At 43.8% G+C, this 27,948-nt stretch overlaps 1 protein-coding gene across 1 annotated transcript; it reads right to left on the bottom strand.

Moving 5' to 3' along the window:
- Positions 1–352: 352 nt before the first annotated feature.
- LOC139766167 (uncharacterized) lies at positions 353–26,631 on the bottom strand. The gene is made up of 17 exons (XM_071694437.1): positions 26,398–26,631; positions 25,518–25,572; positions 22,774–22,887; positions 20,344–20,489; positions 17,039–17,195; positions 16,547–16,650; positions 15,167–15,272; positions 13,311–13,483; positions 12,081–12,264; positions 9,855–9,987; positions 8,893–9,046; positions 8,038–8,168; positions 6,311–6,420; positions 4,893–5,111; positions 3,100–3,320; positions 2,514–2,664; positions 353–489 (listed from the first exon to the last, which is right to left on the bottom strand). Exons 1-17 carry the CDS (start codon positions 26,404–26,406, stop codon positions 353–355), a joined length of 2,304 nt encoding a protein of 767 aa, XP_071550538.1. The 5' UTR covers positions 26,407–26,631.
- Positions 26,632–27,948: the final 1,317 nt, after the last annotated feature.

Below are 27,948 nucleotides of genomic sequence, written 5' to 3'. Positions count from 1 at the left end.
ACCCATTCTGGCACGTATCCACTCTCCCTGAGGAAGCGGATATAATGTGCATCACCCACGACCCATACGATCTTCTGTGCGTCACCCACTACCCATACGATCTTCTGTGCGTCACCCACTACCCATACGATCTTCTGTGCATCACCCACTACCCATACGATCTTCTGTGCATCACCCACTACCCATACGATGTTCTGTGCATCACCCACTACCCATACGATGTTCTGTGCATCACCCACTACCCATACGATCTTCTGCGCATCACCCATATGATCATCTCCCGTGCCAGCCAACGATGAAGGTGTGGCTCTCGAGCCAGACATCTTCCTCAACATCCATGATATGAAATGAATCAATTTCTTCTTCCACTTACCTCGCCATGATGGTAGTGGAACGGGTCGAGCGTCGGATGGAATGGGTCATCCACTTGGTGGGTGAGGACCACAGCTCCAGTGGCGATGTTCTCCACTATGTACTGATCCACACTTCCTGAAGACCGTCCGTGGAATGGTGTGTGTGTTCACAACATGGGGGGTAGAGACCACTGAATCTGTGCTGCTGAGAGAAGTGGCTGAGGATATGTGCTGCTGAGAGAAGTGGCTGAGGAGTTGTGCTGCTGAGAGAAGTGGCTGAGGAGTTGTGCTGCTGAGAGAAGTGGCTGAGGAGTTGTGCTGCTGAGAGAAGTGGCTGAGGAGTTGTAAGTTAAAATTCAAGAGGATGATAGTGTGGGGAGCAAAATATCTTGTACGGTTACCCGAATGAAAAGAACCGTGTCAGTGTGTCTCTTGTCTCTTCCTTCCTTCCCATCTACACGAGCAGATCGCAAACTTCGTTCCCATCCACAAAGGCAGAACAAGTACACTCAGCGTCTTCCTACTCACACACACACACACAAGGCCACTGTGCTGAACTGAACATTTGGACGCCACAATATAACGATTCTCCATTTCTATTTCGCACCTGCATTCAAGCCTCCACCTTGGCACAAAATGATTCCATTCTACACCGTCAGTCATCAGTCCTCAACTATACTCATCTGCTGGAGTATCTCCAGCCTCAAACACCTCCCTCAGAGCATCCGTCCAGCTTCCTCAGGCCCTCTACCTTAATCTCCAAACCTTCACTATTCTTTGCTCTCCTCTGGACCTTCTCTATCAGCTCTTTGTGCTTCACTGGGTCCGGTGACCAAACCTGAGAACCTTCCCTCATCCAAGTACCTGAATGCATTTGTGATATTTGCCAGGAGACACCTTGTGTCTCCTGAACCATTCCTCCTTCAGGAAGGGCTCCATCGACGGGGTTAGGTCAGGGGCAGAGACCTTATGGTTCACAGTCTAGTCAGTTTTGCTGGCAGTCTGGCTCCTCAATGTCTTGTTAAGAAAGCATTTCCTTATAGCCTTGCGTTCTAGGAGGAGAGTTGGTTAACCACAAGAATCTTCTTGTCTTTGACAAACTCTCTGGGATAAGATAATCCTGAACCCCTGGGAATATGTCCCAAACCCTAGGATCATATCCCAAACACCTAGGATTATATCCCAAACCCTAGGATTATATCCCAAACCCTAGGATTATGTCCCAAACCCTAGGATTATATCCCAAATCCTAGGATTATGTCCCAAACCCTAGGATTATGTCCCAAACCCTAGGATTATATCCTAAACCCTAGGATTATGTCTCAAACCCTAGGATTATGTCCCAAACCCTAGGATTATATCCCAAATCCTAGGATTATGTCCCAAACCCTAGGGTTATATCCTAAACCCTAGGATTATGTCTCAAACACCTAGGATTATGTCCCAAACCCTAGGATTATATCCCAAATCCTAGGATTATATCCCAAATCCTAGGATTATATCCCAAATCCTAGGATTATATCCCAAATCCTAGGATTATATATGCTAAGACCCGACCTACTTAATTCTGAAATAGACCAACTATCATCCACTAGTGAAAGGTTTCATCAAGAGACCATCGTGTCTTGCGTCCAGTGGAATCTTTTCGAGACCTTCTGGACCTCACCAGAGGTCAATATCAAACTGGTTATCTATTTGTACACCTGGAACACTGAAACCAAATTTCGATGTGAATTATCTCTTCGTGGATTGAGGAAGGCAAGCTTTGCTTGTGTCAGTGAACTGTGGGTCTGAAGGAGGGGAATAGATTTAAGAGCACAAGTCACATTCAAGGAAATAATGATAAATAAAGTACGAAAAGAAACATGTTATTGTGAGCAGGAGACAGCTCTGCACATCTCAAATCAATCTGAAAATTATCCATCAAAATACTTTTGTAAACAAAACGAAAGTACAGTTGGTGAAATTTCTAAGTGCTCTGTTTTATAATAGAGATGTAAAACTATTCTTCAGCACACTCTTAGTATAAAGGAAGACTGCAAGAATAAGCACACGAATAAATCCTCCCGTTAGAATACATCGCCAGTTTGCTCTTCACAAGTTTAGTTCTCAACAGTTTTTTCTGACGTACGAATAGATCTTCAAGTGTGGAGGACATACCTTGAGCCATGTAAGGGAAGAAGCTGATGTTTTTGTCCACGGGGAACATGTTCCTATTGGTGCCGAAGCCATTGCTGGGTCCAGGCGAGTCTAAGGTCCTAAAGAACATAGTCTCGATGTGGAAGGCCTTCACCTCCTCGACCACCAGGACCTGTAATGGTGGTCACATGTTACTCTACCCCAACCCCTCCTCCTCCTGACGGTGCTATGGCAGTCGACCATCAAGTGTGGCACAGCCGCGTACCACTGCTGTACTTAGTCTTAAGGTTCCAGCCTCCGGGGTTCTTCTGGGCGTCACCGGGCGAACGCTTTTCTTTTTGAGAGAGAGAGAGAGAGAGAGAGAGAGAGAGAGAGAGAGAGAGAGAGAGAGAGAGAGAGAGAGAGAGAGAGAGAGAGGGGGGGGGGGGGGGGGGGGCAGGCCCATCTGCCTATTATGACTAGGGTTACACAGACTTCGCAGACTCGAAGTACAATTCACAGGCTTTACTTTACCGAAGGCGATGATGATACGAGCCAACTTCAGTCAGTTAAGGTTAGTCAGATGTTCCAATAATAAGCACAACGCAGGCTAACGTCGAACACCTACTTGACAGGAGAGATTGTAGCCGGAGACTTGATTGTAGACGTAAGCGGAGACCTGGTAAAGGCCTCCCTGGGTGTAGGCGTGGGCGAACACAGGCTGTCGGCTGCCAGTGTGGGTGAAGGGCAGAGTCTCGGATGTCTCGTCGCCCCAGTGTACCTGTACGAAGGCGTTGGTCGGGAAGTTCCCCAGCGTGATAGTAGCCTCGCTGAATCTGATCCGTGGGACTGGCCATGGGATATACGAGTTTGACTACGCTCTGGATGCGAACTTACACATAGGAAAAAAACATTCTGGCATATATGTTATCAACAGATTCTGTGACTGTGGTGTCTTCGTGGAAGAGTTGCAATAGGTGCTTTTTCAGAGATCTCTGATTCCCCCCCCCCCCTAAAAAAAACATCAGCAAAACAAAAGAAGATAAGGTGTTCGATAAGAGATTAATGGTTTATGTGTTTGCTTTGTCGTGTCAGGTTTCTATATATGTTTGTTGATAGTGACTTTGTATTTTCAGGTATTAAAATTACTATCTCCTTCATGTCTAGCTTAACTTCGTATCACGTCCAAGTCAAAATTCTTAGAAATTTTAACAACAAAACATCTAACTTAAATACAATTCCACTACGCTTCTCTTGTTCTCAAGGTCTGCTTTACCATCACCCTGTTTTGTAGGTGGTTGAGGATAGAGATGTCATGTAGAGGTTCAATTAGGAATGTATAGAAACCAATTCAGCTTTCACATGTAAGTGCGACAGAGACGTAATGCAACCTCACTTCACACACACATGTCTTTGTGTGTCTACGTGATTGACTAAAATGTTGATTACAGAGCTAACACAGATGTGTGGCCCTAAAATAACAATATCACATTCATTCTGAATATAATGGTTTTTGGAAGATGGAGAAAGATGTTACTGCTAATGGAAGGAAGATGTAGTGGGTGTGAGGAGGGAGGGATGAACAGAGAAAACGAAGACAGTAGAAAAATAAAGAAAAGTCTGTGCTAATTTCATATCAGGTTACGAAAGTAATTCTATTATCTTAATTACTTTCAGGAAAGCTTCTATGATCCTCGATGATATAAACCACTGGAAGTGATCAAATATCATTATCTATAGCTTATACCCGTCAGATGATCTTTGTAGAAGACCATCTTACCACACTGCTATTACATACGGATCTGCATGTGGGTAGACTCCACACATGTACGATAAGTTGATTAGCCCTACACGCACACATACACACACACCACCACCACCCTAGCCCTACGCTCACACACCACTCTAACCCTACACTCAACACACCACTCGAGCCCTACACTCAACACACCACTCTAGCCCTACACTCACACGCCACTCTAGCCCTACACTCAACACACCACTCTAACCCTACACTCAACACACCACTCTAGCCCTACACTCAACACACCACTCGAGCCCTACACTCAACACACCACTCTAGCCCTACACTCACACACCACTCTAGCCCTACACTCAACACACCTCTCTAGCCCTACACTCAACACACCACTCTAGCCCTACACTCAACACACCACTCTAACCCTACACTCAACACACCACTCTAGCCCTACACTCAACACACCACTCTAACCCTAAACTCAACACGCCACTCTAACCCTACACTCAACACACCTCTCTAGCCCTACACTCAACACACCTCTCTAGCCCTACACTCAACACACCACTCTAGCCCTACACTCAACACACCACTCTAGCCCTACACTCAACACACCACTCTATCCCTACACTCACCACACCTCCCTATACCCCTACACTCACCATGTATGGATAATATGAAGGCACTGTTAGGCGAGTCTGGCCTCACTCTCCAGGTGTCGAGGACCGGGTGTAGCACCACCAGAGATATGCTGGTGGTGACGGGTGCCGTGTTCACGTTATGCTGGTTACCGGCGGATGCTGTCACATTGTAAACATTGGGGACCGACACCAGGACCGTGAGGGGCAGGCTGTGTGGCCCGGTCTCCAGCGGGAAGTCATCTGTGGACAGATGGCGTCATGCAGGTGGCTAGATTACGGTTTTGAGTGGCTTGCTGAAGCCTTGATACGCTAACCTCTTTCTTGCTGAAGCCTTGGTATTCTAACCTCTTTCAGCACGTCTTTCTAATAGACGGAATTGAATAAGGCTATTCATATTCCTTACCTCTCTTGCCCTCTGATCTATCTATCACCCTTATATATCTATCTCTGTCTCTCTGACCTTATTGAGAATATTTGATTGATATTATTCCTATTATCTCTTGATGTGGCTCACACTGATGACATATTTTTCGAGTACACACACACACACACTCATCTGATGGCTAAGAACCAAGCATTTACCTCCCAGTTTCAATGATGCCAGGAGGTCTGGACTCTCATCATGTTGCTCAGATGATAAACAGGGAGAGTCGTTTCTGCTCCTCGATCCATTTTTAAACAAATAATTTCTTTCCCACTGAGGCAAGAGGACACGGGAAGGGGAGCCCGCGTGTGGAGGAGGTCCGCCTGTGGTGCTGTGGGAGCGGGTGGGGTTGTGAGGACAAGAGAAGGGTGCATCGAGGGAGAGAGAGAGAGAGAGAGAGAGAGAGAGAGAGAGAGAGAGAGAGAGAGAGAGAGAGAGAGAGAGAGAGAGAGGCCCCTGCTCCCCTCAGCGATACTGTTGCTTCTTATATCGGCCTGGAGGGTTGGTGGTCTGTTGTGAAGTGGTCTGAGTGGAGACCGTAATGCGCTGTCGCAAGATTTACGTTCGACGCAGACCACATTCTCTCCCTGAGTAGGGGAACGCCATGCCCTGTCGCAAGATTCACGTTCGAACGCAGACCACATTCTCTCCCTGGGCAGAGGAACGCCATGCGCTGTTGCAAGATTTACGTTCGACGCAGAGCACATTCTCTCCCTGAGTAGAGAACGTCATGCGATGTCGCAAGATTTACGTTCGAACGCAGAGCACATCCTCTCCCTGGGCAGGGGAACGCCATGCGCTGTCGCAAGACTTACGTTCGAACGCAGAGCACATCCTCTCCCTGAGTAGGGGGATGCCATGTTCTGTCGCAAGATTTACGTTCGAATGCATACCACAATCTCTCCCTGGGCAGGGGAACGCCATGCGCTGTCGCAACTTACGTTCGAACGCCGAGCACATCCTCTCGCTCCACACGCAGGACCCCTGCCAGGCAGGCAGGTCGTGCCATACTTACCCAAGCTGCTGAAGGTCGTCATCTGACCAATATCTGGCACGTGCAGGATTGTGATGCTAATGGGCCCCGCCACGCTGAACATCACGTGGTAGGTGATGGGCAGGTCAGATCTGTATGGGGAGGGTAGAATATCACGCTGTAAGTGATGGGCAGGTCAGATTTGTAGGGGAAGGGGAGAATATCAGGTAGTAAGTGATGGGAAGGTCAGATCTGTCGGGGAAGGGAAGAATATCAGGTTGGAAGTGATGGGTAGGTCAGATCTTTAGGGGAAGGGGAGAATATCATGTTGTAAGTGATGGGCAGGTCAGATCTGTAGGGGAAGGGGAGAATATCAGGTTGTAAGTGATGGGGAGGTCAGATCTGTAGGGGGAGGGGAGAATATCAGGTTGTAAGTGATGGGCAGGTCAGATCTGTAGGGGAAGGGGAGAATATCACGTTGTAAGTAATGGGCAGGTCAGATCTGTAGTGGAAGGGGAATATATCAGGTTGTAAGTGATGGGCAGGTCAGATGTGTAGGGGAAGGGTAGAATTTGTAAGTGATGGGCAGGTCAGATGTGTAGGGGAAGGGTAGAACATGTAAGTGATGGGCAGGTCAGATCTATAAAGGAGGAGTGATAGCGAGTTACAAAGCCTCTGTCGTATGACAACCTGGATGTAAGACGATAGATATTTTCTTAATGTACAAAAATATAACATTTTCTTAATGGTTGTAGTGCTCGTAACTTATAACTGCCTTGACCTGTTGTGTGGTCAGGATTACCAGTTGTTACAACCTGGTTTGTCTGTAGTGACTGAGGTTGTTTGTGCCAATAACATGCTGTGTCCAAATTGGTCTAATCTGTTTTCTCCACAACCGGTTGTAGCTGGTTGTAGATACATGCATGACGTATCATAACCTAACAGGTTATAGGTACATGTATGATCTATCATAACCTAACTGGGTATAGAAATATGCACGACCTATCATGACCTTACAGTTATAGAGGCATGACCTATCATAACCTAACTAGTTATAGATACATCCATAACCTATCATAACCTAACTAGTTATAGATACATTCATAACCTATCATAACCTAACTAGTTATAGATACATCCATAACCTATCATAATCTAACTAGTTATAGATACATCCATAACCTATCATAACCTAACTGGTTACAGATACATCCATAACCTAACCTAACCTGAGTATTGAAAACTATAACAAATGTTGTATAACAGGTGTTTGTGTTTGTCGTGTCCATGATACGTAGCGAATATCTGGGACGTGATGTGAGGCACAGCGGCAGGTGTGTGTAACCTGACCTCAACAGCTGGGGTCATACTGTGCCACACCCTAACCCCCCACCCAACCCTCCCACCCAATTGACCATCAAAGCTTCTATGTCATGATGGTGTCGACCCGTCTGACGTACCCATAACCCTGTGCCACACCCTACCCTTGTCCCTATTCCTTAGACCTCTACAGCTTCTATGCTACAATGGTATCGACCTGTTTCACACACCCCTGACACTGTGCCACACCCTACCCTTGTCCCTATTCCTTAGACCTCTACAGCTTCTATGCTACAATGGTATCGACCTGTCTCACACACCCCTGACACTGTGCCACACCCGCCCCTTACCCTGACCCCTCAGACCTCCACAGCTCCTATGCCACGATGGTGTCGACCCGTCTGACACACCCCTGACCCTGTGCCACAGCCCCCCACCTCCCTGCTGACCTGGCATAGAAGGGGTCCTCAAGATTGAGGCTACCGTTGAAGACGTCGGCCTCCAGCTGGGACACCTTGAGGGCGAGGTCGGTCATGTTCCTCTCACACTTGGTGCTCGAGTGTTGGAGGATCCCAAAATCCTGGTGGTATGAGAGAGAGACTCCTGTGTGAATCCCACATGTCCCAGAATCCTGAGGGCATGAGGGACATGTGAATCCCACATGTCCCAAAATGGTCATGGCCACAGCGCATGTCCCTCTACTCAGACATTTCACAAAAGAGAGACACGGACACTTGTTGATCTTAGATACATGAGAGAGAATATACATGATACATATCTATTTCATACATATTCGCCATTTCCCGCGTCAGCGAGGTAGAGTTAAGAACAGAGGACTTGAGCCTCAGAGGGAATATCCTCACTTGGCCCCCTTCTCTGTTCCTTCTTTTAGAAAATTAAAAACAACGAGAGGGGAGGATTTCCAGCCCCCACGCTCCCTCCTATTTTTAGTCGCCTTCTACGACAAGCAGGGAATACGTGGGAAGTATTCTTTCTCCCCTATCCCCAGGTGATACATAATATATATCTAATCTTACATATTCAATAGTCATGTTAGCTCACTTCTTTATGAAAAATCAAAAGATTCATCACACAAGGTGACTGCTATTTTCTTCACGACCATCCTACAGTTTTTACACTCGAAGTGTTCCAGATGGCCCAGAGGCGAGCAGGCATGCACAGGAGAGAGAGAGAGAGAGAGAGAGAGAGAGAGAGAGAGAGAGAGAGAGAGAGAGAGAGAGAGAGAGAGAGAGAGAGAGAGGCGCACGTCTCCTCCTCACCCCCACCCGCTCCCTCCTCCTCACCTGGTCTGCGACGCGAAGCACCGGGTCCTCGTTGATGGCGCTGCAGGTGTGGGCGATCTGGAACGGGTGCAGCTCCTGCACCACGACCGAGAAGTAGTGGTGGTAGCTGGTCGGCTCCCCGTCGACCGTGTCTCCCTCCCCGCTCTCGACCAGGCTGGAAGGCACATCAGTGATTAAGGCTCTTGGCTCGTTACCCCTTTCGCTGGGAGTCGTTAACGAACCATCCTATATAACAGGTTATGATGACGCTCACGTGGGTGATAGAGGGCAGGTGGGGGAGACAAGAGTGAGGGACAGTGTGATTTCATATTTCTAATGACCTGGTTTTGTACAGTGGATGGTAGAAGGTGTACACTCGTGGGGGCCTCATATGTTGTACACTCTCTGGTGTCATACAACCTCTTGAATATTTGTATATCGTCACTCGTGTAATATATATATATATATATATATATATATATATATATATATATATATATATATATATATATATATATCATTAACATTTCTTGCTTCATACAATCACCGTTATTCACCGCTTAAACTCGTACTCATATCCTACTCACTGTCTTACCTCATACAATCCTCCGCACTCACTGCCTTCCTTCGTACACTCATCTGATACACTGCCTTTTTCATACACCCACCATCTTCACAGCCTTACTTCATACACACACACACACACCGTATTCATTGCCTTTCTTCATATGTTCACCCTCTTCACTGCTTTTCTTCAAGCACTCACCCTATTCACTGCCTTCCTTCGTACATTCACCCAATTCACTGGATTCCTTCATACACTCATCCTCTTTACTGTCTTACTTCATACACTCAGTCTCTTCACTGTCACTAGTCATCTACCGGATCTGACTCAGTGTTATCCCTCACGATACACACACACACACACACACACACACACACACAGCACAGCGTATCGCAAAGTTACAAGACGACCGACGTACCTCCGGCTCACGTGACCATTGACGCCAAATACGTCTCCAGGCAAGACGGGAATCTTCTGGGCCAAAGGGTAGGTGTTGTAGCCCACGTACGTCACGAGCGTCTCGCGGGCCAGCAGAGCATAGCTGAGACCTCCTGAGGGAGGGGAGAATTCGAGAACACTCGATGCAGACGACGAACAGTATCAAGTGGGTCAGATGTAAACAATCACAGACTAGAAGCTTCTGGAGGAGAGAGCTTTCGGGTATTCATCTTTGAGGTCGTAATTCTCAAGTTGTTTCTGGAGATAACCCAATGGTTTGGTCCTGCCAATGATCCCTAGAGACACATATACGACTTTCGCTACACAAATTTTTAAAGACTACATTAGTAATATCATTTTTTTTTTAAGCCAGTGATCCTTCGTGACATACATACGACTCTGCAAATCTTTACAGATGACATCTGTAATTCGTTTAAGCAACTTCATAAACTCAGAGTCATGAGAAAATGATACTTGAAAAAACATCGTGAGAATTAATTGTCTCTCACTGTCATAACTCGACACCTAATTTCAGTGAAGGCAGTGAAAAGGCTTGAATGTATGAATGAAGGCAGTGAAAGGCTTGAGTGTATGAATGAAGACAGTGAAAGGGGTGAGTGTATGAATGAAGGCAATGAAAGGCGTGATTGTATGAATGAAGCCAGTGAAAGGCGTGAGTGTATGAATGAAGGCAGTGATAGGCTTGAGTGTATGAACGAAGACAGTGAAAGGCGTGAGTATATGAATAAAGGCAGTGAAAGACGTGAGTATATGAATGAAGACAGTGAAAGAGGTGATTGCATGAATGAAGACAGTGAAAGGCGCGAGTGTATAAAATGAAGACACAGGTCCTGGGCGAACGGCCGGCCCCTGTCGACTCATCCTCGAAGTATGTGGGTCGTGGAGAGTCATGGACTATACCATACTTAAAGCAGAGGGTCCTCCTTGACCAAGATGATACTTCGAGTCAGATCAACACGCATCCCAACACACGACTCAAAATGCATGAAATTCTTCCGTTGATGTATCCAGGCACTAATCCTTCCTGTACTGGAACCTTGGTCAGGTATTTCCCCATCCCTGATCTATTCCCTCACTATACATCTATCTATCTCTCATGGTCTAGCCCTTCTACTTCTACTAGACTAAAATACATCTACTTGACTAACGGGTCATCTACCATGCATTCTACAGGACCATATACCATCCTGAAATATCTACCTTCATGCACTTTCCTATTCATTTCTTTACACCATAGAACCTTCTCACACACCTCCATTCGTCCTTTTATCTGTTCTCCTGATATCTAGTTCTACCATAAAAGTGTAAACGCAAACTCAAACAAGAACCTTCGATTCGTTGTACAATTACAAAGAAAAATTCAAGATGATTGGTCCTATAGCAGGTAAGACCAAGCCAGATACTCTACTGAGCAACAGACATCACACAAACTATCTGGTTCAGTCAATAGCTTAAAATCAAGGGCCAGCCTTTTTTCAAGGAATGGGATCATTCTTTTGCTAATAAAATTCTTTTGGCAGTTCAGCCTGACAAAGAAATCCCCCTCGTGTTGATCTCCAGCTCCCAAGAACCCACAGACAAAATGATAAAGGCTGTTTTATTGTAGTACTCATATGCAACCTCGTCGTTGCTGTGTGCAAGGGGATCTACGTGGCGGCAATGCATGTTGAGGGCTGTCACTAGCGGTGTTCGCTAAGGAGGAGGAATTTGAGCAACGACTGGCGAGGCGTCTATCATCCAGTGTCTGCTGAGGGATGCCACTGGTAACACTGGTGTGCAAGGAAGATGTCCCTGGCAATATTTACTGGAGGATCTCATAAGCAGCTTTTGTTAAGATGGTTCTAAGGCAACATTTGCTATATCTGTGGCAATGACTGGTAAAGGAATAGCTGTGGCAACATGGGCTGAAGAACCTTATAGGCAATACCTAATTAGAAATTCTATCTTTTTTTTTTTTCTTTTCCCTTCTGTGGAAATGAACCAGTTGCCTTTTGATATCACTATTTCAACCTTGTTCCTAAAACACGACCCATCATATCAACAATGAACACCTCCTCAAACAGAACACCAGTGTACTATGTTTTCAAGATCCCTCCATAATGCTGCCTGTGGATTGTAGTTTAATGGTAAGTGGAAGAGAATTTACCTTCCCATATAAACTTAAGAATGATTCCCTAAGTCTTACCTTGAGGGGTGGAACAGACTTCGGGCCCCACAAAGGAATGGGTGGTGCAGACGCCTTTGCTGGTACAGAGAAGCTGTGGTTTCAGACACGAGTAGACATTGTCAATAGGCGTGTGAGGGCACGAGTCCATGCACCCTCTCACTTCCAGGCAGTAAACACCGACGCTACAACTCGGCCGTAGGATCTGGAGAGAGATGATGGGTTAGGATGGAAGTCAGTGCTCATGTGATCACCAAGTTCTACTTAAAAGTCTAATTCTCGTGAAGGTAAGACAGTGGTATTTGTTTACATGAGAAAGACAGGCAATAGGATCCCTGACTGGCCCACGACTGGGGTGTCTGAAAAAAAAAGAGATTTAACTTAAGAGGAATTTGATTCCGCTCAGTACTTTTTCAAGCTACCAATGACTCCCCGATGCTGCACATTAGCCCTCTAGTGTCCCCGTCACCGCTGTCGTTTATACGTTTATTTCTTACGGTCTTTCTCAAAGTATACCTGAATTTATAGAATAATGATGTATCTGAATTTATAAAATAGTATACCTGAATTTATGAATTGATACGTATCCCATGGATGAATTACTGGAAGCGATAATAGTCTGCAATGGTCATACGCAAGAGGCAAGGGACAGAAGAATGAGGTCAAGTGTGGCATAGCGAGAGTGTGTTGGGGTGAAGGTGAATGAGAGTGATGTGTTGGGGTGAAGGTGAATGAGTGACATATCACACCTAGTGTTTGCCAGCATGCAGGCACCTGGGTGGGACTCGTTCTCCGTCACATGATAGAGTGAGTATGAACAGGGACTGTGACGCTGTTCATCAGCAACACTTTATCATAAACTTAGCGTCTCCCAGCAACACTTTATCATAAACTTAGTCTCTCCCAGCAACGCTTTATCATAAGTTCTAGTCTTTCTCAGCAACACTTGTCGTAAGCTCTAGTCTTTCTAAGCAACACTTGTAAGCTTCAGTCTTTCTCAGCAACACTGGTCGTAACCTTCATTCTTTCTCAGCAACACTTGTCGTAAGCTTCAGTCTTTCTCAGCAACACTTGTAAGCTTGTCTTTCTCAGCAACACGCAACTTCAAGCTTTATGCTCCCATCAGACACATGCAGTGAATCAAATCAGCAACACTAGTGAAGCTTTGATTTACCAGCACCACTTCATGTAAACTTCCTCGCCATACACTACAACACTCACCACCTCGTCCCCCCCTCCAGCAACACTTACAACGAAGGACAGGAAAGCAGTTCGACTGGCGTGGACTTCGAGTGCCGTAGCGTAGCCGACGACGCCCACCGGCGCCTGGTGCTTGACGATGAACTGTATAGGGAAGGACTTGGCGACCGCAGACGACGGATGGAGAGGCGGAGGGTCACCCACACGATGGAACTCAGACACGCCTGGTGAGGGAGGAAGACGTGCACGTGAGAGCGGGTCACAGAGGAAGATGAGAGCTGTAGGGGTACAGGTGTGGCAGAGCTTGGATAATGACTGGAGACTTTATACAAGTGTGGTAAAGATAAAGACAGAATGTTTCTGCAAGTGTGGCAAAGATAACGACTGAATACTTAAGCAAGTGTGGCAAAGATAAAGACAATACTTCTACAAGTGTGGTAAAGATAAAGACTGAATACTTCTACAAGTGTGGCAAAGATAACGACTGAATACTTAAGCAAGTGTGGCAAAGATAAAGACAATACTTCTACAAGTGTGGTAAAGATAAAGACAATACTTCTGCAAGTGTGGTAAAGATAACGACTGAATACTTCTGCAAGTGTGGTAAAGATAAAGACAATACTTCTGCAAGTGTGGTAAAGATAACGACTGAATACTTCTGCAAGTGTGGTAAAGACAGAATACTTCTTCAAGTGTGGCAAAGATAAAGACAGAATACTTCCGCAAGTGTGGCAAGGATAACGACTGAATATTTCTGCAAAGTGTGGTAGAACTGGATTAACTTACCGTCAGATATAGTGTCTCGTATGTGGCTGGACCCTGACAATGATGGTAGAACAATCCGACTACGTTATACATTTCTGACGCTCCTGATTCTGACGTCCCTGATTCTGACGTCCCTGATTCTGACGCCCCTGATTCTGACGCCCTTGATTCTGACACCCTTGATTCTGACGCCCCTGATTCTGACGCCCCTGATTCTGACGCCCTTGATTCTGACGCCCTTGATTCTGACGCCCCTGATTCTGACGCCCTTGATTCTGACACCCTTGATTCTGACGCCCCTGATTCTGACACCCCTGATCTGACGCTCCTGATTCTGACGCCCCTGATTCTGACGCCCCTGATTCTGACGCCCTTGATTCTGACGCCCCTGATTCTGACGCCCCTGATCTGACGCTCCTGATTCTGACGCCCCTGATTCTGACGCCCCTTATCTGACGCTCCTGATTCTGACACCCCTGATTCTGACGTCCCTGATTCTGACGTCCCTGATTCTGACGCCCCTGATTCTGACACCCTTGATTCTGACACCCTTGATTCTGACGCCCCTGATCTGACGCTCCTGATTCTGACGCCCCTGATTCTGACGCCCCTAATTCTGACGCCCCTGATTCTGACGCCCCTGATCTGACGCTCCTGATTCTGACGCCCCTGATTCTGACGTCCCTGATTCTGACGCCCCTGATTTGACGCCCCTGAAATGACGCCCCTGATCTGACGCCCTTGATTCTGACGCCCCTGATCTGACGTCCCTGATTCTGACGCCCCTGATTCTGACGCTCCTGAATCTGACGCCCCTGATTCTGACGCCCTTGATTCTGACGCCCCTGATCAGAAGTTGTGTGTTCGGAAACTGAGAACATTTTTCAACTGCCCAGAAGGAGTTCGAAGACTATAGTACTCTCGGCACAGCTGATTGAAAATGTTTACGTACCACAATATGACACACCAGCGAAGCGAGTGTTCAACGTGTCCAAACAGCTGTACAGCTCCTAAATGCAGCTGATCTCTTGATGGACTACTGAGAGAGAGAGAGAGAGAGAGAGAGAGAGAGAGAGAGAGAGAGAGAGAGAGAGAGAGAGAGAGAGAGAGAGAGAGAGAGAGAGAGAGTGTGTATGCGCTACCTGGAAGCGTCAAGTTGAACCACTGCTGGAACGCAGCCAGGAAGACCTGGTCCTCCACCGCCGTGATGGCCGCGTCGCAGAAGTACTCCACGCCCGGCTCCACCACCTGCAGCACACCACCACAACACAGTGTTCAGTGTGTCTCCACCTCCTCCTCCTCCGCGTCCCCTGAGCTTAACCTAATTACCTTTGTGGGATTCCTTCGCCTCCTACACACCTATAAAGCTACATGACCACCTCTTGGGGATAAAAACTAATTAAAAACTAATTAAGTGTAATTTCATACTGTATTGACCTTGAATATCAAGATAATCACTGATGATAAGAGGAAAATGTGATGGGTTATGAATGACCCAAAAAACAAATGAATATCAGATAGACACAAGACAACATCGTCAGGTCATGACCTCCAGTGTGCCTTCACCCACATAACTCATGGTAGTATAGAAAGGTCAGATTTATCACTTGGGGTCATGATGACCTATTGTATGCAAAGGTGATTAAAAGATGAGGTCAAAGTATGAGAAACAGTTGAATCTGTCATTTCATCTTACGTCTATAACATAAATTAACTTGACCGAAGCTTGAAACTACTTTACATTGGTGCAAAAATTCATCTAATTTCATAAGAATTCAAAATACAGATCCCATTATCACAAACTCTTCCATCAGTAGCAGGTGTCTCTTTTCTCCTTGAAAACCAGGAAGGGGGAAATCTAAAGTGGTAATGTATGATTTAGTAACACTGATATGCACTACTCAAATACCTTAAAGCGTTCATCCTCCTCTTTCCATTCATTCAAATTTCACTGCAAGATTCCACTCTCTCTCTCTCTCTCTCTCTCTCTCTCTCTCTCTCTCTCTCTCTCTCTCTCTCTCTCTCTCTCTCTCTCTTCCTCAGATAACAACACTCACGAATGCTCTGCCTAGTGGGCCAACACTTGCGACTAAATCATATAACTAGCATAAGCAGTACTAGTAATAGCAGTACTAGCATCAGCAATACTAGTAATAGCAGTACTAGCATCAGCAATACTAGTAATAGCAGTACTAGCATCAGCAATACTAGTAATAGCAGTACTGGCATCAGCAATACTAGTAATAGCAGTACTAGCATCAGCAATACTAGTAATAGCAGCACTGGCATCAGCAATACTAGTAATAGCAGTACTAGCATCAGCAATACTAGTAATAGCAGTACTAGCATCAGCAATACTAGTAATAGCAGTACTAGCATCAGCAATACTAGTAATAGCAGTACTAGCATCAGCAATACTAGTAATAGCAGTACTAACATCAGCAATACTAGTAATAGCAGTGCAAACAACAACACTAGCACTATCTTCAACATCTGTTCTCATCATTATGTCCTATACTCACCAGGGGACACAAGAGCTTGTCTATGTCATACTCATTGGGTTTCCTCACTGCCTCTCTAACCTCCTTGACGTGATTCAAAGACGTCCCGGGAACAGTGGCCGTCACTGTGAGAACGAGAACACATCAAAGTCAATAGCAATGCGAGGAATGAACACATCGAAGTCAAGAACAATGCTAGGGATGAACACATCGAAGTCAAGAACAATGCTAGGAATGAACACATCGAAGTCAAGAACAATGCTAAGGGTGAACACATCGAAGTCAATAGCAATGCTAGGGATGAACACGTCGAAGTCAATAGCAATGCTAGGGATGAACACATCGAAGTCAAGAGCAATGGTAGGGATAAACACATCGAAGTGAAAAGCAATATTAAAGATGGGGGGCAAAAAAGAATAATAACAGTGTACGGTATCCCATAAGGAAAGGAATGTGAATGTAAACAGGTCTCACACGAACCTCCAGAAGCCTCGATTACAAGAAGGGGTTTACCTGTGATGACGGTGTATCCCGTGGTGAGGAAGGTGTCCAGCAGGAGGGAGTAGCTGTAAGACCCGGTGAGGGTTACCGGAGGTGCGCCTTGCCCCAGGTCCACCGTAAACACCATGGATCTCGTCGCGTCCTGGATGGCGACCTGCGGTTGCCCATTCTGAAGATACACCGTAGTACACCATCATCACACCTGGGGCTACAAAGGTCGACTGCTCTCCTATGATTCACCAGTTAACGGCATCGTTCATCAACGCCTAGTTATATAGAATCGAATGGAACTGTTCATCTATCACCTATAGCACTGGGATATTGAGAGCCAGACGTAAGGCTATATAACCGGATAGGCGTTCTATGGAACACTTCTATGTCTCCTGCAGGGCACCACCATACAGTTACCGGGAGTCAAGGATGACATGAGATGTATTTGTGGAAAATATTGAAGGACATCAGACTCAAGTTCCATAGATGAAATTGGAATATTTTTCTTCAGAATGTGAGCAAGATCAAAGCCTAACTTTGGCAAAATCCAAACTAGAATTATGGGTTACAAGCCAATCAGTTTTACAGATGATGGGGAACAACTGTATATATATATATATATATATATATATATATATATATATATATATATATATATATATATATATATATATATATATATATGTATATATGATAGAGTTGATAGAGATGCTCTGTGGAAGGTATTAAGAATATATGGTGTGGGAGGAAAGTTGTTAGAAGCAGTGAAAAGTTTTTATCGAGGATGTAAGGCATGTGTACGTGTAGGAAGAGAGGAAAGTGATTGGTTCTCAGTGAATGTAGGTTTGCGGCAGGGGTGTGTGATGTCTCCATGGTTGTTTAATTTGTTTATGGATGGGGCTGTTAGGGAGGTAAATGCAAGAGTTTTGGAAAGAGGGGCAAGTATGAAGTCTGTTGGGGATGAGAGAGCTTGGGAAGTGAGTCAGTTGTTGTTCGCTGATGATACAGCGCTGGTGGCTGATTCATGTGAGAAACTGCAGAAGCTGGTGACTGAGTTTGGAAAAGTGTGTGGAAGAAGAAAGTTAAGAGTAAATGTGAATAAGAGCAAGGTTATTAGGTACAGTAGGGTTGAGGGTCAAGTCAATTGGGAGGTGAGTTTGAATGAAGAAAAACTGGAGGAAGTGAAGTGTTTTAGATATCTGGGAGTGGATCTGGCAGCGGATGGAACCATGGAAGCGGAAGTGGATCATAGGGTGGGGGAGGGGGCGAAAATCCTGGGGGCCTTGAAGAATGTGTGGAAGTCGAGAACATTATCTCGGAAAGCAAAAATGGGTATGTTTGAAGGAATAGTGGTTCCAACAATGTTGTATGGTTGCGAGGCGTGGGCTATGGATAGAGTTGTGCGCAGGAGGATGGATGTGCTGGAAATGAGATGTTTGAGGACAATGTGTGGTGTGAGGTGGTTTGATCGAGTGAGTAACGTAAGGGTAAGAGAGATGTGTGGAAATAAAAAGAGCGTGGTTGAGAGAGCAGAAGAGGGTGTTTTGAAGTGGTTTGGGCACATGGAGAGGATGAGTGAGGAAAGATTGACCAAGAGGATATATGTGTCGGAGGTGGAGGGAACAAGGAGAAGAGGGAGACCAAATTGGAGGTGGAAAGATGGAGTGAAAAAGATTTTGTGTGATCGGGGCCTGAACATGCAGGAGGGTGAAAGGAGGGCAAGGAATAGAGTGAATTGGAGCGATGTGGTATACCGGGGTTGACGTGCTGTCAGTGGATTGAAGCAGGGCATGTGAAGCGTCTGGGGTAAACCATGGAAAGCTGTGTAGGTATGTATATTTGCGTGTGTGGACGTATGTATATACATGTGTATGGGGGGGGGGGTTGGGCCATTTCTTTCGTCTGTTTCCTTGCGCTACCTCGCAAACGCGGGAGACAGCGACAAAGTATAATAATAATAAAATATATATATATATATATATATATATATATATATATATATATATATATATATATATATATATATATATTCCTATGATTCCACGGGGAAAATGAAACACGAAAAGTTCCCAAGTGCACTTTGGTGTAATAATCACATCATCAGGGGAGACACAAGAGAGAAATATTCTCCCCGTGGACTCATAGGAATATCTTGACCAAGCGCAAAATTGTGAACCTTTCCAATATATATATATATATATATATATATATATATATATATATATATATATATATATATATATTTCATAGTCCGCCATTTCCCGCGTTGACGAGGTAGCATCAAGAACAGAGGACTGAGCCTTAGAGGGAGTATCCTCAATTGGCCCCCCCCTCTCTGTTCCTTCCAATGGAAAAGTAAAAGCAGGAGGGGAGGATTCCCAGCCCCCAGCTCCCTCCCTTTTTAGTCGCATTTTACGGCACGCAGGGAATACGTGGGAAGTATTTTCTCCCCTATCCCCGTTTCCAGCGTCAGCGAGGTGGCGCCAGGAAACAGACAAAGAACGACCCATCCACTCATTTACGCATATATATACGTAAATGTCCATACATGTACATATACATACACATACATATTAACATATACACATATATATACACATACGCAGATATATACATATATACACATGTACATATTCATTCTTGCTTGCCTTCAACAATTCCTATGGCTAACCCGCCCCACAAGACAACAGCATCGCTATTCCCTGCTTCAGCGAGGTAGCGCCAGGAAAACAGACAAAAAAGGCCACATTCGTTCACACTCAGTCTCTAGCTGTCATGTGTAATGCAGCGAAACCACAGGGGGTTCAGCTGTAACTCCCTGGATAGTACAGATGATGGACAGAAAAGTGTTAATCCATATCTTCAATCAATCTTACCCTTCACTTCCATACATTGTATAAAACAACCTGAAGAAGTAAAAACATTCCTCCAGCCAACCTCATCCTTCATCACACAGCGCCACCATTATCCTCAAGTTAGCAAAATATATTCCACTTCCACATCAACGTACTTCCTCTTGGAGCAATGAACTACATGTTCCACATATATTCCACTTCCACATCAACGTACTTCCTCTTGGAGCAATGAACTACATGTTCCACATATATTCCACTTCCACATCAACGTACTTCCTCTTGGAGCAATGAACTACATGTTCCACATATACGTGAGTCTGGGTAGAGATGATCCACACCAGACACTGGCCAGATGGGGACCCCCTGGAGACTCCCTCCCTTTACGGTCGTCTAACTCGAAACACCTGTGAATAATTACCAGCACACACACACACACACACACACACACACATTGCTGAAGACATTACTCACAATGAAGGCCGTCTCCAGGGTGAAGTGGAGTTCCCCACCAGCAGCATAGATCTTGATCAGGTCTGAGTTCTCGCCACACCAGACTCCCAGGTCGCATGTGTAGAAGCAGTTCAAGGGTGGGAAGAGCAACAGGCCGTTCTCATCTCCTGAGAACATTGACACAAAGAGAGAGAGAATCAAGGGAAGGTTTACGTGGATGATATAAGAAGGGAATTATACCTTCGTGTAGCACTATTGCACTACTAGTGACCTAGGTTGTAAGGATGGATCAGCAGATCAACAATGTTCAGGTTGATATACTATCTGTTGCAGACATCAGGGGGCTTCGATACTATATCTCCTGTATGTCTTGCATCCGTATATTAAGTAATTGTATAACATCAAGATACTGAAAAATGTAAAGCAAAGTTGCTGGCTTGTATCTGCCTCGTTTTACAAGATGTATATTGGATTCCATCTTATTTAAAGGCATTTTATTAGTAACGTCTTCTGAAAATCGATCATAAATTAATTTCCCTTTTCTGTTAATGTTATGTTTACGGTAAGATGTAACTTAAACACCATTCTTTCTAAATCTGATTCTACGACACCTGATGATTCTACCACACCTGATGATTCTACCACACCTGATGATTCTACCACACCTGATGATTCTACCACACCTGATGATACTATCACACCTGATGATTCTACCACACCTGATGATTCTACCACATCTGATGATACTATCACACCTGATGATTCTATCACACTTAATGATTCTACCACACTTAATGATTCTACCACACCTGATGATTCTACCACAACTGATGATAGTATCACACCTGATGATTCTACCACACCTGATGATTCTATCACACTTAATGATTCTACCACACTTAATGATTCTACCACACCTGATATTCTACACCTGATGATTCTACCACCTGATATTATCACACCTGATGATTCTTCCACACTTAATGATTCTACCACACTTAATGATACTACCACACCTGATGATTCTACCACATCTGATGATACTATCACACCTGATGATTCTACCGCACCTGATGATTCTACCACACTTAATGATACTACCACACCTGATGATTCTACCACACCTGATGATATCACACCTGACGATTCTACCACACTTAATGAATCTACCACACCTGATGATACTATCACACTTGATGATTCTACCACACCTGATGATTCTACCACACTTAATGATTCTACCAAACTTAATGATTCTACCACACCTGATGATTCTACCACACCTGATGATTCTACCACACTTAATGATTCTACCACACTTAATGATACTACCACACCTGATGATTCTACCACAACTGATGATACTATCACACCTGATGATTCTACCACACCTGATGATTCTACCACACTTAATGATTCTACCACACTTAATGATACTACCACACCTGATGATATTATCACACCTGATGATTCTACCACACCTGATGATTCTACCACACTTAATGATTCTACCACACTTAATGATACTACCACACCTGATGATTCTACCACACCTGATGATACTATCACACCTGATGATTCTACCACACTTAATGATTCTACCACACAATGATACTACCACACCTGATGATTCTACCACAACTGATGATACTATCACACCTGATGATTCTACACCTGATGATTCTACCACACCTGATGATACTATCACACCTGATGATTCTACCACACTTAATGATTCTACCACAGCTGATGATTCTACCACACCTGATGATACTACCACACCTGATGAATCTACCAGACCTGATGATACTACCACACCTGATGATTCTACGACACCTGCTGATTCTACCACACCTGATGATTCTACCACACTTGAGATTCTACCACACCTGATGATTCTACCACACTTGACGATTCTACCACACTTGATGATACTCTCGTCCTTACTTGCAACACCATAGTGAGTACATGCCGATATGCTAGCCCTAGTGAAACCATTGTGTATCCTTAAATACGAAAATTAAAATGTCTGATCGAAGACTGTTCTTAATTCCATAACGTATAGTCTTTCTTCATCATCATATGCTTTAATCTCTTTGGATTTCATATGATAGTAATCACTCCACTTACATATTCACTTAGGAGCACTATATGTCATAAATAGCACCAGGTTTCTCTAAAGGCACTTTATTTTGGTTTTAAAAGAGAAATATCACTGAATCTCTCTCTCTCTCTCTCTCTCTCTCTCTCTCTCTCTCTCTCTCTCTCTCTCTGTCTCTCTCTCTCTCTCTCTCTCTCTCTCTCTCTCTCTCTCTCTCTCTCTCTCTCTCTCTCTCTCTCTCTCTCTCGTATATTAACCTAGGAGCACATAACAAACCCCCCCCCCCCTTTCCTCTCTTGCCAGCGACGACACCAGTACGAGGGTCAGTGACCAGACCCGTACCTACCTACCTCCACACATACAAGCGGTCCGGCCGGATGCCCCAGCAAACTGACACTCGGGCAGCTCACAACGACTCAAACATTCTTGCTCTGCTAGGAAGAGAGGGTCGTAGGTGGCTCCTCCTGGGAGGAGAAAAGCAACGGATGTAAAGACTTAACAAGAAACAAAACTTTACTGAAAATAAAGGACATAAAACATATCAAATTTTCATACAGATGAAATCATGCAACTTTCTTTTCCACATTCTGTAAGTTGTATAAGGATCAGTTTATCTTGAGTGAAGCTATGTTTAATTCACTAGTTTAGGCACTGCAGATGGAGAAGCCATACAAGTTCGCTGTTGGGGGTTTGTATGTTCTATGAAGATGCACGTTCAAATGCACTTTGTTCGTATTCATATACCTCCGCGTTGTACAGTTAGGTTCGGTAAAATGCTATCTGCTGAATGTGTGAGCCTGATGGGAAAATACCGGTGTAGACCCCGTTGCTCACAAACGTGAGACGAAGGGTATTTGAGTACATAGTATTCGAATAGTCATTTCCCTATTACGAGCGATCATGGCCTAGCGGTAGCGCTCCCGCCTGTATCATACGGGGGTCCCGGGTTCGATCCTGGCTGTTGGAGGTCTGTATGTTCTATGAAGTTGCGCGTTCATATGCACTTTGTTCCCATATATATATATATATATATATATATATATATATATTTTAATTTTTAAATTTTTTTTTAAATTTCCGACAGGAACAGAGAAGGGGGCCAGGTGAGGATATTCCCTCAAAGGCCCAGTCCTCTGTTCTTAACGCTACCTCGCTATCGCGGGAAATGGCGAATAGTATGAAAGAATATATATATATATATATATATATATATATATATATATATATATATATATATATATATAGATGCTCTGTGGAAGGTATTAAGGTATTAAGGTATTAAGAATATATGGTGTGGGAGGAAAGTTGTTAGAAGCAGTGAAAAGTTTTTATCGAGGATGTAAGGCATGTGTACGTGTAGGAAGAGAAGAAAGTGATTGGTTCTCAGTGAATGTAGGCTTGCGGCAGGGGTGTGTGATGTCTCCACGGTTGTTTAATTTGTTTATGGATGGGGTTGTTAGGGAGGTAAATGCAAGAGTTTTGGAAAGAGGGGCAAGTATGAAGTCTGTTGGGGATGAGAGAGCTTGGGAAGTGTCAGTTGTTGTTCGCTGATGATACAGCGCTGGTGGCTGATTCATGTGAGAAACTGCAAACACACACACACACACATATATACATATATATATATATATATATATATATATATATATATATATATATCCAACAGTGTTTATTATGAGACTGGCTATTTGATTAATAAGTGAATGTCCTTCGTCCCTTCATTTGTCATAGGTAATGAAAGATTCAACTGCTTCAGATCGAACAGTCGCTTATCATGGATATTGGTGGTTGACAGGATAAGCGACCCGACTTTCGGTAACGATAACAAAATAAATTTTCAATGAATGAGTTGGTAAACCCCAAGAAATTACTTGAATCTTTTATAACCTAAATCTAAACATTCGGTCAAGCTCCCAGGTACGAAAATATAAACGTTTTCACTGTTTGTTTTAAGATCAAACTCGTAATTACACACACGTACCGCAAAGTTGATCACCAGTTCTGCTACTGAAAGCAAGTAAACACAAATATCTTTAATGGAAATGGAGGCCAATATTGGTTCCTGGTAGAAATAATACGTTATAGAATATTTCACCCGATTACACTTTTAAAATTGGACGTCATTGACATATACAAGACATGGATGGCTTAGGCGACTAAATTGTTCTTAAAGTAAATAATTTGTCTCTTTTCACATTACTGGAAATGATCTTGTTCTCAGTAAGTACCTAAAACTTTAGAATTATCGTTATAATTAATTGGTATTTACGATGATAAATGACGCCAGAAGCTTGCTCGTCCACAGCCTAGTTGTGCCTGTTGAGACCATAGGGCCTTACGGGCCTCAAATCTCCTCGAACCTCCATGTCCGCACTTCACCTCTGCTCTCACTCTAATACAACTTTACAACACCTGGGCGTGGTTTGTGTTGTGGACATGGTAGAACCATGCTCGGATTGTGTCCAGATCATAAAAGAGGCATCGGATGTTTACATGATAAAAACATAAATGAAATAAAGGTATGAGAATTGGAATGTTATTCTTGCATTAATTGTATCCATATTAATATCATCCTTAACAAGTACTAATCTTAAGTGTTAACAAGAATGTAGTATTCAATATAATGGCCTAACAGTAACCTGTAATTGCACTGTTAAATACTATTAAAAGTGATGAATGTAATGGTGGTGCATGATTGGCTCCCTTGATGACATAACAATGGTGGTTCCACTTTCCTTGAAGACTTGATATTTGTCGTGCATGGTAGGCTTCATGATGACATTTTGACACCAATGACAGTCTTTTAACAACACTGATTGAGGGGATGATCATAATACCATGAAGTGTATATAATTAACATGTCAATAGTAAAAGTATAGATTAGATCGAATGATGCTTAATTTAACTTTATTACCCGAACAAATTGATTGAGAAGATATTGACATCCAACACGTCAGTTTGTTGAATATTGTACGCGCTTACGTATGTAAAAATACAGGTGTCTGAAAGTTTATATTAAGTCAATAACACTATTGGTAATGTGAGCAGTGATGGTGACAGCGACAGGTGTTCTCATAGTGACAGATGCACCTACCCTTCCTGCAGTTGGTCACCTGTATTACCAGAAGCAGCAACAGCTTAGCAGCATTCTGTAGGGAAAGATGAAATACCAGTAAGGTAACAATCATGCAGTACTAAACCTCCCACACAGCCACAGCCTTGACTACATTCTTACTCCTCGTATCTCACCTTGCCACATCCTACTGTCATCTACTGAACGATCATACATTTAATTTCCTACAGTCAACAACTTAAATTAAGCCGTGGTAATAGATATCCTTAACTAATTATGACATGTGAGGCCTGGGAACCAAAATATTGATATGGGAGAAACTATAGCCAGTACCATGTCTAACTAAGGCCGGGTAAAACTAAGTAACGAGACTTTAATGTTAGCTCCCCAGCCACCACTTTATCCTGCGGCTAATTGAACAATGTATTTCAAGTTGGGGTATGTTAGGCTAAGCCAAATTCTAGGGTAGATAAGGTTAGGTACGGTTGGTTTAGACTTTGATAGGCAATGTTTTAGGTTCTGAAGTTAGTTTAACCTTCCATCAATTGCATTAAGAGTACTTCAGGATGGCCCGTGGATCACACAGCAGCCCAGAGACCAAGTAGTTCTCACAACCCTTCTGTCCTTAGCTAGGTACTTGCAAGAACTTCTAAACTATGTACCCACTAAGGAAAGTCAATAGAACTGGTCACCGTAAGACATGGAATGTGAAGTCAGGACAGCCATACTCAACTCGCCATATTAGTGGTAAAAATGGGCACTAGGATAGCTAGTCTCGACTCTTGAAATTAATGATGGACGAGTTAATTAATCACAGAACCAAAATTGAAAATTGTCACCAAGTGTAAATCCAAAACTTTATATTTCTTGCAGAAAAAAAAAAACAACTCACAAGACTGACCTTCGCCATGACGGTGGTGGAAGCCAGCAGAGCGGCCCCATGGAAGTGTGAAACGTCCCTCCCTCCGCCAGCAGCAGGCAGGGCAGTGCTCCAGCAGGTGGTGTGTGTGAGGAGGACTGGACCAAACTCCTGCTACGGATGCGTCCGCTGGTCATCTGATGGAACTGTTCAACTGCCCATTCAGGCCATAACCAGTGTGCTCTCCACTGCACGCACTTTGCTCCTGTACAAACACTCACACTTGCATGACTTCGGTTAGTGTTTCATGTTCGCATTAATTGTTAACTATTTTGTTTTATCACGAATACAGAAACAACACAGTCCATAAATGAATAATAACATACATATAAATGAATCAAGAAAATATCAAAATGCGTCATTCTAATCCCTGTTTTAAGCGACCACTATCCAATTTTCTACGATTCCTGTAAATGAGATTTTGGAATATGAAGGACCTAATTCAATTGAATTATTGAATATTATATCAAATTACGAAATCTTATCATAAATCATGACCTCTTTGAATATAATCTTACAATATCGTCACGAAGAAGTAGATCGGCAGCTTTTGCTGGAGAATTTTTTTGTTAAAGTCCATCAGTAGAAGAAAAATTGAAACCTTTTGGATTGAGAAGTGTTTCACTTTATAGTAATTTCGATAATTTCGAATGCAGGAATGGGAGTACTTTTAGCTTCAATATACCGGGTTCAATTTATAGGATGCATTTGTAGAAAGGGTGGTTGAAACACAAAATAGGACATGGGTGCACAATAAATTCCTCGCTCTTGCGATTGGGATCAAAGTCAATCACCTTAAAATCTCATAGATTCTTCCCCTTTCTCCTTATTTCCCTATTTCTTTAGCCGCTCATATTTCTGTCAAGACCTGGTCTCATGGAGGACTTTAATCCATGACTAGAGCATTTAAGAATTAAAAAGTGAATGAACTCGAAAATTCATATTTAATTTTTTACCCCATAGGTGGCAGCACAGCAGGAGCAGCCCACTCCATTTGTTTACCTTCCACTCTGGTGTGGTCTGAGGAGGTATAGGGGTCTGGCCACCCTTGTCAAAGTGTTCTATTCTGTTGCAGTGCGAATCTGATGTTTCAAGTGATTGTGCGGTGAAACAGCAGTGAATATCACCCATCTCATATCCAGTGACAATCTTGTCGTTACTCTCTTGGATAAGTTAGTAAAGGACACCAAGTTTTATGCTCTAGACGGAAAGTATCAAAACTTAAATGGGTTTTTGTTCCATCATGAATCCTGGTGAAGCTTGAAAATGATGTTTGCGACAGTGAAAGTGAGGAACAGTGAACTTGCGCCATCACGGAGCGCGTTAAGTCGGCGCTCAAAGTGAGGTAAGAGAAATTAATGATGGTTGTTTGAAGTAGAGTTGTTTGGCATCAGTATTTTGACAGTTTACGCCTCACAGAAGTTACATAATTTGTTACATTCAATCGATAGATCCTTTTTATAAGAGCCCCTGGCTTGGAATACTCATTTCCTAAGTTAGTTTAGTAGATTAAGACATATCATCGTTCACTAA

This window comes from Panulirus ornatus, chromosome 57 (assembly GCF_036320965.1).
Source record: "Panulirus ornatus isolate Po-2019 chromosome 57, ASM3632096v1, whole genome shotgun sequence".
Classification (NCBI taxonomy): Eukaryota; Metazoa; Arthropoda; class Malacostraca; order Decapoda; family Palinuridae; genus Panulirus; species Panulirus ornatus.
The sequence above is the reverse complement of the archived record's forward strand: the minus strand, read 5'-3'. Positions and strand labels throughout refer to the sequence as shown.

What these genes read in the sequence shown, in the direction of transcription:
- LOC139766167 (XM_071694437.1), bottom strand. An exon ending in TGCTTCGCGTCGCAGACCAG is followed by an intron (nt 8,169 to 8,892) that starts GTGAGGAGGAGG and finishes TCATACCACCAG; the next exon opens with GATTTTGGGATCCTCCAACA. An exon ending in GAGGACCCCTTCTATGCCAG is followed by an intron (nt 6,421 to 8,037) that starts GTCAGCAGGGAG and finishes CTCCCCATACAG; the next exon opens with ATCTGACCTGCCCATCACCT.